This window comes from Teleopsis dalmanni, chromosome 2 (genome assembly GCF_002237135.1).
Source record: "Teleopsis dalmanni isolate 2A chromosome 2, ASM223713v2, whole genome shotgun sequence".
NCBI lineage: Eukaryota > Metazoa > Arthropoda > Insecta > Diptera > Diopsidae > Teleopsis > Teleopsis dalmanni.
Window position 1 is genome coordinate 128254558 of NC_051847.1, and position 13003 is coordinate 128267560.

The 13003-nt window shown below is 31.7% G+C and overlaps 1 protein-coding gene across 1 annotated transcript in view; it reads left to right on the forward strand.

Annotated features, from left to right (window-relative positions):
- The window catches only part of LOC119675691, a 6864-nt gene extending 1904 nt beyond the window's left edge, over positions 1 to 4960 (forward strand). The window contains exon 4 of the mRNA XM_038086898.1: positions 4698 to 4960. Coding sequence (XP_037942826.1) covers positions 4698 to 4960 — 263 coding nt within the window. The remainder of the gene's footprint in view (positions 1 to 4697) is intronic.
- Positions 4961 to 13003: the final 8043 nt, after the last annotated feature.

The following is a 13003-nucleotide window of genomic DNA, read 5'->3' on the forward strand; positions in this document are numbered from 1 at the left end:
AAAAAAAAAAAAAAAAAATTATCAAGTCTCATCTGAAATGACTTCTTCCTCAAAGAAGTTACCGCCTTCTTTAAACTTCACAAAAGCGTAGCTGCAGTACCCTAATGTAATGCTGCGAACTACTGAAGAGATCATTGATGGAGCTTGCGCTAATAATACTGCTATTTTTGTGAAAGAAATCCCTTCAGGGCTAGTTTTCTTAAAACTTGATATGAACATAGGTAATTGTTTGATGAATGAAGAAATAGAAACCTAAGTCAAGTTAAATAAAGTCAGCTCAAGTTACTGTCACTTTTAACCAAAAAACTTGCACTCCCTTTAAAAGCATTGGGGTTGAAACACAAAAAGGCAATATAGCAAAATATGAAAGATAGAAAATTGCTTTATACTCAGCTACCTTAGAACCAATCTGGCCTTAACACATACAGTTGCAAAGCACTCTCGCAACATTAAATGTAGAAATCGGACAAAGATTTCCACTAAAAACTTTAAGAATCAATACTTATTTTTATGTCACAAATTAATTAAATTAATTGTGACACAGTGCCAAAAGTAGTTAAGAAACATTATTTGAGTGTTTTTAGTGTTTATTAGGCTTTAGATATCTAAAGTATCTAATATTGGAACTGATATCTGTACCAAATATAAACACTCTGCTTATGAAATAACTAACAACTGATTTTTCCCGTTGATAAATGAATAACAAATGGTTGAACCAATAGATGCGATCCTAAGCAACATCATTATTTGCTAGATTATATTTAAAAAAATAAAATTAATAAAGAGATGTCAAGAAACTAAAGACTTTCTGGAAGTCGTTATACATGAGGCTTTAAATCATGTACTTCAAATGAAACTAAAAATTAAATAAAAGGTTATAAAGCATTGTAATTATCCAGGGTGTCGAAATGGGAGCGGGAACTCCTGTGATTATCTTCTATTGCTTTACTTATGGTCGAAAGAATATATTGGAAATTCTTTTATAAATATATAGTTATGTGTATTGTATATATATTTATTATTAATAATATATGTATTTATATATAAAACTATTTCGTCAGATATTGTTCTTCATTATCCTGTAACTAGATGATAAAGCACAGAATAATCACAACCTTTATGTTAAATAAATAGGCAATTATATTATATATAACAAGAAGTAGTGCTAACAACAAGTTATATGACCCATTATGAAATTATGCAGGTTCTTATTTATATCCTGCTTGCATATAAGCCTAAATAAATAGAACTCAATAGTAAACTGTAAATGATTGAGTTCCTTATTCAAAATACACACAGAGTCACATAGAGTAACCGTATTCATACACGTCTCGGTATTATTTGAGCTGCTTATCTTTTTGTTTCCTTTCTGCCTGAGTTTATTTGTCATGATTGGCATTAAAATGGGTAAGCATTTCCTTTATAAATTGACAAACAGAATCCTTTTTCTTGTACGGCGCAGTTTTATGCGACAACTTTGCTGTAGGCAAAAAGGCAGCTCAATAAAAAGAATTCAGAACACAAAAATTGCTAGAAAATGGAAAAAATTATAAAGAATTTGATGTTTTCCATTTAAGTTTTTCTAAACATCCTTTTTGTATGTACGAAACTTTTTTACTGTACTGCGGGCATAAATATAAACATTGATAAATGCGTTTGCCTAAGGGATTGATTACCCAAAGCTATTCAAATAAAATTAAAGTTTGAGAGCCATTTTTGTGGTTATAAATATATTCTTGCTTTTATTCGTAAAATCTGGCGATCGTATTGTATAGAAAATGTCAGGAATAAACAATACGAATTGAATGAAAGTCATTTTTAAATATAACGAACATATGTGAAAAAAGTTCACATATATATAATTATAGTTATTATATATTTATACGATGGAAAATAACCTGAATTTATGCTCTTTAAGAAAGAACGACTTTAGTTTGATTTGTATTGTAATAATGACAGAGGCAGAGATTCTTAAAAATTGAAATGATTCTTCCAACTCCCTACAAAAAGCGATGATATATTTGACATCCTACGTCAAATCAATATTAAACATGATAAATTTCGGATACTAGAAACGTACCAGTCAGCTACGTCAACTAAGGCGATATCTGCTCAGCACTACGGTATCTGTGCTGACCGGCCACTGCATAATACGGAGGCATGCTATGATACTAAGTTTACCCTACAACGACTTTAGTCGCGGCTTTGGTTCTGAAGATGAGTAGGAGACAATACTCCATCTCATGTGCCAGTGTCCTTCATGTGCCAGTGCCCCTTTTCTTATCGACCCGACCGAGCTGCAATATTAGGGACTTATCCAAATTCATAGCAGAGTCAGATTGGTTTACCTTTATCTACTGGTGGTCCTCATTAACCTTTCAGTCTATGCACGAACTAACGCTATTCCTATGGTATCATAGTGTGCCACTATTTGAACTCAAGTGAGCTTTCTTGAATATATAACGCCGCCACTCCAACCTACCTACCTAAGAACGTTAAGGTGTGTATATTTTGAAGAATGCCATGTAATCCAATTTATTTATTTTTATAAAAATCGTCCAAATACTATGTTTTCTTTATTCATTCTATATATTAATTTATCAAATTCGAGTATATATTCTGTAACATATTCATCGGTTTTATAAGTATAGAGTAAGTATATTAATATTTCATATTACATCAGCATTAATTTATTGTTTGGAAAATGGATCCAAAAGGAATAATTCATCAACATTTGAAGGCAATTATAACACATCACTCAATATGTCGTCTGACTAACTAAGAAAAACAAATTTTTTCTGCTCAAAATCGACTTATCAATATAATCTCCTTCAAGGGCAATACAATTATTCCAACGCTTCTCTAACTTCTCGATGCCGTGTATGTAGAAGGATTTCTCTTTAACCTCAAAAGAGATAAAGCGTGCCTTTGGACGTTCCGGACGTGGTTTATCGGCTGGAATCCACTCAGATGATGATCGTTTCGATTTCGGAGTGAATGATGGATCCATGTTTTATCCATTGTCACATATCGTTGCAAAAATCTGATTTATTACGTGTATTACGTGTACACACTGTTCTGAATCATCAACACGTTGTTGTTTTTGATAGACTCTGAGTGAACGCGGCACCCGCATCGAATATAGCAGAAAAGAGCTTTCTCATTGTCAAATGTTCATGCATAATTGTAAACACACTGCCTTCTGATACCTTTACGGTCTCAGCTATCTGACGCAATTTCAATTTACAATCAGATATAATCAATTTCTGGACTTTTTTGATGTTTTCTATAGTAACCACCTCAATTGGACGACCAGAACGTTCACCATCATCGGTGTCTGTACGACCAAGATTCTTTTCGATGAAGCAGAGTCATGGCTTTTGAAGCCATTGCTGAGCTTGTGCAGTATCATGAAGCAATGATAAATTAACACTCGAAATTGTTTTGAATCCATTGTTTTGAAAATAATAAAAGTAGCTTCATTTAAATGGCTGTTACTTTTTTTCTGACTAATCGAAATGTCATGAAATTTAATACATAGTCTTTAGAAAATTGGTACTTCATAAACGTCATATGGATTTGACAATAGCAACTCCATCCGTGTGTCAGTCACACGCCTTATTGAGCGATGTAATAATCGTTAGTTGAAGATAATTATAATGACTTGTACTGGGACTTAGGGACGATAAAAAAAATGACATATCTGTTACAGTTACATTGTGTTGCATTAATTGTTTTTTTTTTTAAATTTTAGTTATTTATTTAAAAACCCTAATTTTTAATCTTTATTAAAATACTATTTATTTTTCTTTCATTTCGATTTTCTTTCATTTATTGATAACCGCTAAAAGACATGTTAGACAAAGTTTTAATAATAATTATAGTTATTAATAAAAGTATTAAGGAACTGAATAATGAATTTAAAAAGATGTCGTCATCAATTTTTAAAGCATATTATTATCAAATATGTATGAATATCAAGAATTATTAATTAATGACCAAGATAGAAATGTCCATGAAGTTTCTTGAATAGCATTTCTTTCGACAATAAAAACATCATAAATCTCTTTCCTCAGACATCGAATATAGCATATATATGGTATATAACTTTTTTCATAGCAAATAGAAATTTTTTTAAATTTTTTTTCAAATAAATAACCCATATTTGGACTACAATTTGGTTATATATTTTTTAGACGTAAATGAAAGATTTTATGAAATATATTCGCACAAGTGCTAAATACAACAGCACTTTTTGCCGTGTACCATAAATGGTCAACAAACACCTTTTCGTTTATTTTTGTATTGTTTATAAACAATAAACTATCGCCAGCTGTTGGCTTATCAACAAGTTTGGGTATCAGAGATAACAATAGTACATTTGTCTGAATTATTAAATATTCAATGTTTTGATTCAGCGCATTTGAATGTCAAGCGTGGCGCTCAGAAGGTTTAATAACTTTTGGCAACTCATTTTTTTTGTTTATTTTCAAATTGGGATAATGCTCAGTTCAGTGCACTCATTAACAAAACAAATACACCGCACTATCAGTTGATGAGTCACATAAGAAATGAGCAATAGAATATGAAAACTAAAACATTTATATGGAATTTATTACTACTTCAGTACCGGTCGATCAAGTAGGAACTAATGTCATTTCACGTTGTTCTAAGATTTGTTATTTAAATTCAAACAGAGTTCGTCCACATTATGTCAACAGCAGAAAATTTTAACAATGATGAACTCGTTGCACCGCAATGGTTAAATAAAGATTTTCTGAAAAAAGTGATAGATAATTATGAAAAAACCGATGACGTGAAAAAACTGATGAACATAGGCAAAATTATGACGTCAAGAGAGCATCGCAAGACCCAGCTTATGAATAAAGAATTTTTGGATGAACTTTATCAACTATTACCAAAATACTTACACAGTGGATATTTTGAGGATTTGATATAAATGGAATTAGGTTATGGTAATGTTGTTTTTAAAATAAATAATTAAGCTTTTAAATGAAGCATATAATTAATATGCTATGATATTTAATAAAAATATTAAACTGAGAAATAATTGAAAACTACTGTTTTTAATTATCAACTAACAAAAATATATCAGAACTCGGTTAATATATTTCAGCCAACTGTTAGTCTAAATGTATATTGTAAGTGATCCCACTCATTATAGTTGAAAAGTGTGATTCGATGTTCATATGTATAATTTAATACACAATTTAATAGATTTGATATATAAATGCATATGTAACTACATTTGATAATAAATACATTACGTGAAAGACCTTAACCAATCCGTTCATTTTTTGAGTTGGTTCAAACAACTAAGCTAGTATGTTAATTTAAAAGAATTAAAATTATTAAAATTTAATATAGTTAATAACAGGGACCGAAAATCACCCAAGCAGCAACAAAAAGTTGTCTAAACTCATATTTAAGTATATAGTTGTCATTCCAACAACTTTCATCCTTAATATAGTGCATGATTATATATATGAGAGTTTTAAAATATAACTCAAAAAATAATAATTATATTTAAAACGCGCAAATAACTATTATTTTTGCCTCAAAAATATAAAAATCATAAGCAAACATGGACGATAAAATCGAAACCATAAAACTATGGAATGTATGTAAAAAATCATTCATTTATGCCATGACCGCGGCTATGTTGTAGCCTAAGATGAATAAGACTAAACACTGAAATATTTCAAGGAAGTATTCGGTGACAATCCCAGAAAGAGACGCCCAACTCGCGTGGATTTGTCCCATATAAAAACAATCTTTCGTTCCTTCCAGACGAACGAAAAATGGGTTTAAGAATGATCAAATATACTGTTCTCACAAGTTGAAGAGTAGCAAAGATGTACATAATGAAAATGGCTCCAATGTACATTTCCACTATGTACAGTATCTTGAATCAGAGATCCTCAATAAGTAACATAAAAGCAACAGCATTAACGCAACTTCAACTCAGTGCACGAAAAAGCAAGAAAATAATAAAGATAAGAAGTCGCTCCGTCAGCGTAGACAAGGGTTCCACATATGCAAGAAAATAAGAAAATAGCTGAAATGAAGCTATATTAAGAACCTCACCATGGCAGATGATAGAAAGGTCAAACATTTACTGATAGAGTCCAAGTACAACTTCTTCACGTTCACTCCTTCTGAGAACTAATCGTTCGCGTTTATCATTACAAAGCTAGCCTCAGGTTATACGGTGGAGAAGATTTTCCAGTATCTGAGGGATCTTTATCTTAATATTGACAAAACTATCTAGAATAAATTGACGAGTCCAAGTAACTGATACAAATAGGTAGTTCGTTAGATATAGATGATATATCACGTCCTCAGGACGTGTTAACGGCGCATAACCTTACCGCAATTGTCGAGGACCTGAACACAGAGCATACAGACTGGGATAACCAGGTCTTAGCGTTGGGCATTGTTTTATATAATAACTTAATAGCGGACTTGGGTATTTCGACTTAAGACATGTTCACACTTGTGTATGCGAATAACATCATTTTGCTGACGCCGAAGCTCCACATCTCCAGAGCGAACAAAATGATCAATCAACACCTTCATGTAGTCAAGGAATATTTATGCAAATAATAACTGAAGATCACTCCTAACAAGTGAGGTGCCAAGAAATACAAAAAACTTCTGCCTCCGAAAAAGAGGCGTTTCTACCCAAACATTAGAATCGGTAGAGATTAGAATCGCTAATAGGGATTAAGTAAAGGTAAAATGCTTTGACCCGGATCATTTTATTTTGACATGACCTTGTACATTCAATTTCTTGTCGAAAATTCGAATCAATATCTTAACTTTTGAGGAAAACATCAAAATCTTCAACGCGACAAAACAAATTTTTCCTTAAGAACATAAGAAACCCATATCTCGAGATATTGGATAATAGCAAGGCGTCACAAATGATCATAAACCTTGAATCAAACTAGTTTACACACACCTATACTTTATCTTATTTGAATATACTTTTCGTTTTAAATTCAATATTACATTAGTATAATAAAATTCTTAGATATTGCACATTTAAGACTACGATTAACATTCTTAGGGTACTAAGTTTTGAGAATCAAAGTTCATTTTGGACATCTTAACGTACGCCAAGACGTTAAAAAAATACACTGCTGCTCTAGAGCGAATACGAGTACTACTATTCACATTAAAATATCTAAACTTACGTTCTTTATCATCAAACTGCGTCAAAATGTGATTTAAAACCTTTTATTAAATACAAGTTCTTATATCAACAGTCCAAGTCGCTAAATAACACTAGAATGAGCAGAAAACATTGTTATTTTAGTTATTACGAATTTCATTTGTTGAATTTTTACCAATATAATTCAAGAACCATACACAAAGCATTATAGTGGGTATAATTGAGCAGGTATTTTTCTTTGAATCGGCTATAATTAAATATGTTTTTCAGTTAAGCTATAATGAATTAATAATGAAAACCACATAGGGGGAGAAGGAGGCCGCATGCCTCTGGGAGCGTGTACAAAAGGCAACGTGTCTGATTGCATTTAACATGGAAAATGCCAGCGCAATCCTTGTTGTCCTTAATCCAAGTTGTCGCACAGCCTCCTCGTGGCACCCCTGTACTGTGTGAAAGGTTGAAGCCACATGCCAACTCATTGATTGGACCTTATCAGTGCGGCTTTCGACCTGGTCGCTCCACCATTGATCTGATATTCACACTGCGACAAATCCTGGAAAAAGCCCACGAACATAACATCGACACTCATCACCTTTTTGTCGATTATAAAGCAGCTTTCGATAGCCCCATTAGGGATCGCGTTTAAGCCGCAATGTCTGAGCTCTGTATCCCTGCAAAATTAATTCGACTTTGCAGAATGACACTGAGCAATACCCGTAGCTCCGTCAAGGTAGGATCGAGTCTATCTGAACCATTTGATACCGTGCGAGGGTTCAGACAAGGTGATCCCTTATCATGTGACCTCTTCAATTTCGTCATTGAAGTGATCATGTGCAGGGCAGGTGTTCATCGTTATGGAACAATATTCTACAAATATGTCCAGCTCCTTGCTTACGCCGACGACATTGACATCATTGGGCGTAGCAAGCGTGATGTTACAGGTGCTTTTGCTGCTATCGAAAAGGAATCTGCAAGAATGGGTTTAGCGGTGAATGAGGGAAAAACGAAGTATATGTCGGCTACTGGTAGAAATGTGCGTCGCTCGGACACCGGGCTAGTGGCTGGCGACTATACTTTCGAATCTGTCAAGGATTTCATCTACCTTGGCACCGCCGTAACGAATACAAATGATGTCAGTCTGGAGATCAGACGAAGAATCACCATTGCTAATAGGTGCTATTATGGGCTCAGAAGGCAATTGGGATGTAGAGCTCTCTCTCGACAAACTAAACTTACGTTCTATAGGTCGCTCATCCTCCCTGTGCTTTTGTATGGCGCAGAAGCATGGACGTTATCACAGAATGATGAAGCAGCACTGGGAGTGTTCGAGAGAAAAGTTCCTCGTAAGATCTTTGGTCCTCTACGAGTTGGCGACGACTACCGCATTAGAATGAACCACGAGCTGTACGAGCTTTATCACGACATTGATATAATTCAGCGCATTAACATCCAGCGGCTTCGCTGGCTTGGTCATGTCGTGAGAATGGATGAAGACGCTCCGGCGAAAAAGATGTTTGAAGCAGTAGTTGGCGGAAGAAAACGTAGAGGTAGACCGTGTGTCCGGTGGAGTGATCAAGTTAAGGGAGCACTAACTGGACATGATATCCGAGACTGGAGAAGGCGCGCACGTACCAGAGGCGCCTGGGGAGACATGCTGCGTCAGGCCGAAACTCGATAACGGGTTGTTATGGCCACATAAATAAATAAATAAACATAATCCTTTTATTCATCAGCACCTCCAGCGGTACACTTAACTGCGTGTCTATAATAACTTAAACTAAATAATGTGTTCTCTTGCATTGTTTTTAAAACCTCAACCTTGTATTATATAGTATATGTTATGCCTCAATGCAACTTAGCAAAATGTAACAAATATCCACAAACTCATTCTGTATGGAATTGGGGTCTGAATATATATGTGCATACACTTCCATTTATCTGATTGTTGATGCACTTGAAACAAACACAAAATCGCACAAAGATGTTCATCTAATTTATGGGCGATACTCCCAATCTGCAATTTTTAAACTGACAATGAAAAGCTACAACTTGTGGATACTGTTTATTTAAATTGCAATTGCTATTTCTGCTGTTTGTAATAATATCATAAGTGTTGTATAGATACATTATGTTGTTACTATTCTGATTCATGTGATTTTGCTATTTGTAAATATGCTACAAGCTACTGTTTTTCTTGTTATATTAGCAACTATACTGTTTTTGCTATTTATTACTGCAGAGTCGCTGTAGTAATTATTCCCGATTAAAAAATTTTTTTGAATGCAACAGTTCTTCTATTTGGATAACTTCAATATATATCAACCTAATTCACGAAAAATTAAAATAAGTGCCGGAGTTCACATTTCACTAGTAGAGCAGTGAATAATTTTTGAGCTTTTACGGCGAGCTTAAAGACTAAATTTTTGATTTAAACTAACTTAAAAAGAATATATTTAGTACTATATTAATCAAGCACCTTTCTTATAATGAAGGTAATGAAGGTTACTATCAATTACTCGAAAAGTAATTGAATTTTTTAAATACATATCACATTACTCAATAAATCTCAGATCCGATACATATATTGCAACACTATTGGCAAACCCATATGATATATGAAAAGTTATGTGCCTCGAAAACAACAATTTTTCGTGTCGTGAAAAATCATTTCAAAAATTTCCCTGTATCCCCAAAAATTCACTGATTGTAAAAATATAATATTTCATTTTTGTAGTTGCAACAGTGATGAGGGAAAAACTAGAGTGGAAGAAATGTTGTGACTAATATTACTAAGGTTTCTAAACACATATATTTGTAAAGTCAGGAAATTATAACTAAAATCATTAAGCAAAAAGTTTTAAACATCAACAAAAATTCTCATAATTGAAGCTCCTCCTACAACAAAAACTTACTTGAATTAAAATAATATATCTAATGTATTTTTTGAAAATATATATACGAGTATCAAAAACAAAAAAGGAAATATATACCCAAATATATTGGTTAAACAAACAATTGATTTTAAAAAATTTAATTTAAAAACTAATGACGACTACTTGAATATAGCTCATATTTAATTACTGTTTCGGTTAAGATGGAAGGACCGATTTTTGTACATAACCCAGTGAATACTGATTCTTTCTTCTTACATTGTCAGCTATGGAAAAAATTGTTTTTCGAGATTTTGAACCGTAACTATTAAATGTGTTAAATGCAGAGTCTATTTTTATCATTGTACTATTATCTACTTTGTACACTATAGTCTCCTAATAAACATTTAGTAACCTAAGAGTGCAAAAAATGAAAAAGATACAAACTAACGATTTTGTTACGATATTTTATGAAATTTCGCTTCAACTCTATACGTAATTATGAAACAGTTTTGGAAAGTAGTAGCGATATGTTATATACTTTTAAGACAACTGCATTGTCAATTTTACTGCTGGGTATCTTAAAAATATATTATTGCAAATAGAGAAGAGCAATAAACGCTTAGGTGGAATGGCAAGCTACGTACAAAAGAGAATTTAATATCGAGGTTGCTTGATAAGTGCGGAAAAGTGAAAAATTTAAAATATTTGATATATAATTATTAATTTTTTCAGCATGACTTGCAAAATATCTAAAAATTTTGTGTTTCAACTAAAATATTACTTAACATAAAATAATAGCTATAATGATATAGCTATTACATCATATACCAGAACATGACAGTTGTTTACTCCATCATCTCGAATATATTTTTATAATATATTGCATAATTTTTTGTAGTAAAATGTTTGAAGCAAACATTATTGTTTCAATGTTTGCTTCAAACATTTAACGACGAAACCTCACAGGTTAGGTTCACAAATTACTATAAAAATTATTTTTATAGATAATTAAATATGTAGTTATTTTATATTTTTATAATTAAATTTATAGTTAATTTAGAAATTATTAAAGTTTAGTCTTAGCCCTTTAATATCATTAATATGATATCAAATGTGAGAATGTAAAATATCTTCGGTTAGAAATTTATATTTATTTGCTTTGATTCGTAAAATATAGCTTTTATGTTTAAATAACAGCAAGGGAGTGATCCATTAATATCGTATGGTTACTTTTTTAATGGGTTTATCATTTTTATTATAGAGCTTGAGAATATTTGATTTAATTTATTAAACATATATTTATAAGTATATACTTATGTAAGCAGATATAGGATATGTATACATGTATACTAAGAAAATATTACTCTAAATTATAAAACTATCCCGCAGATCCTTTCTGAACAATATCCTGTCGAATGCAGTATATAGGATTTTTCATCATACGAGTATAAAAAAAGGTATTCTCTTTACAACAAGGTAAGATAGTTATATAGAGAATGGATTATTTCTTCATTTTTTTTGACCATTCAAAAATTTCATCAAATAATTTTCTTTAAGTACAACTCAGCATATTCCATTGTGTGATATTGTTGATCAAAGTATTTTTTTAATTAATTTTTTACTTTTTAATAATTGCAAATTATCGACATCTGTTTGGTTATCAACATAACGGAAATTCACAAAAGTATTTGTGAAATTGATTAAATAAACTATGCTTTAAATGTATGAAAGAGGAGCGTGGCGCTTAGTTAAAGCAACTAAAACTGCTTGTCATTCTAGAAGAACAAATTTAATAGCTTTGTAATAATTAATTTGCTATTTTTTTTTTGTTGATTTTCAATTTGTATGCCCAATTCACAGTAGTCGTTAATGAAGACGAAAACCAAGATACTCAAAATTGATGATTTTTTATAAACTCTCACTTAGATAGGTAAAAAGAGAACGATATAATATAAAACACTAAACTTTTATTTAGAAATTATTAGTATTTCAGTGTCGGTCGATCAAGCAGTAAATATTTTTATGTTCATTCCGCGTTGATTTAAATAAAAAAAATTTAATCCACAAAATGTCAACATCAGAAAATTTTAACGATGATGAACTCGTTGCGCCGGAATGGTTGAACAACGATTTTCTCCAAAAAGTAATAGAGAATTATGAAAAAACTAAGGACGTGGAAGTACGCAATTTTAAACTCACTCCAGGCACTGTAAAGGGCGATCACTACGCCAGTGTTATGTTTAGAGCAAATGTGGATTACAACCTGAAAGGTTCACAGAAAACAAAATCAGTAATTATTAAAACAATGCCTGAGGTTGAGGGACAAAAGAAGGAGCTTTTAAAAGAAACACATGTCTTTGAAACTGAAATAAAAATTTATACAGAAATCTTACCGAAATTCGAGACAGTTTTGCGTTCTATTGGTGATGATACAAAAATTGGTCCCAAGTAAGTTTTAGTAGAATAATCTTAATATAGGAGTAGTACAAAAATATTTGATTTACTGAACTTATAATAATTTTTCTTATATACAATGAAATGATATGCATTCATATCATAAACTCTAACTAAAATCGTATTATCTGTATTAAAATTGACATTAAGGTACTTTATAACTCTTATTATAGCAACTGTGTACAAATTCCAATTATTAATCTAATAAAGTATCTAGCAAATATTAAAGGAGTACGGGCCATCCTTCGACAAACAAAAAATATACTTTGTTCATCCAGTAATTTAACAATATACCACACGTTTCTTTAATTTAATTTAAATTAATTTAAAATCTTTCTTAATTTAGTTTATTTGTTTATTGAAATATATCCAATTGAAAGAATTCACTTAACTCAATTCTGCATTATTAAAAATCTGGTTATGCCAGTTCATCTCACATAATGATCTATCAGTGAAAATCTTAATTTCAACTTAAAAT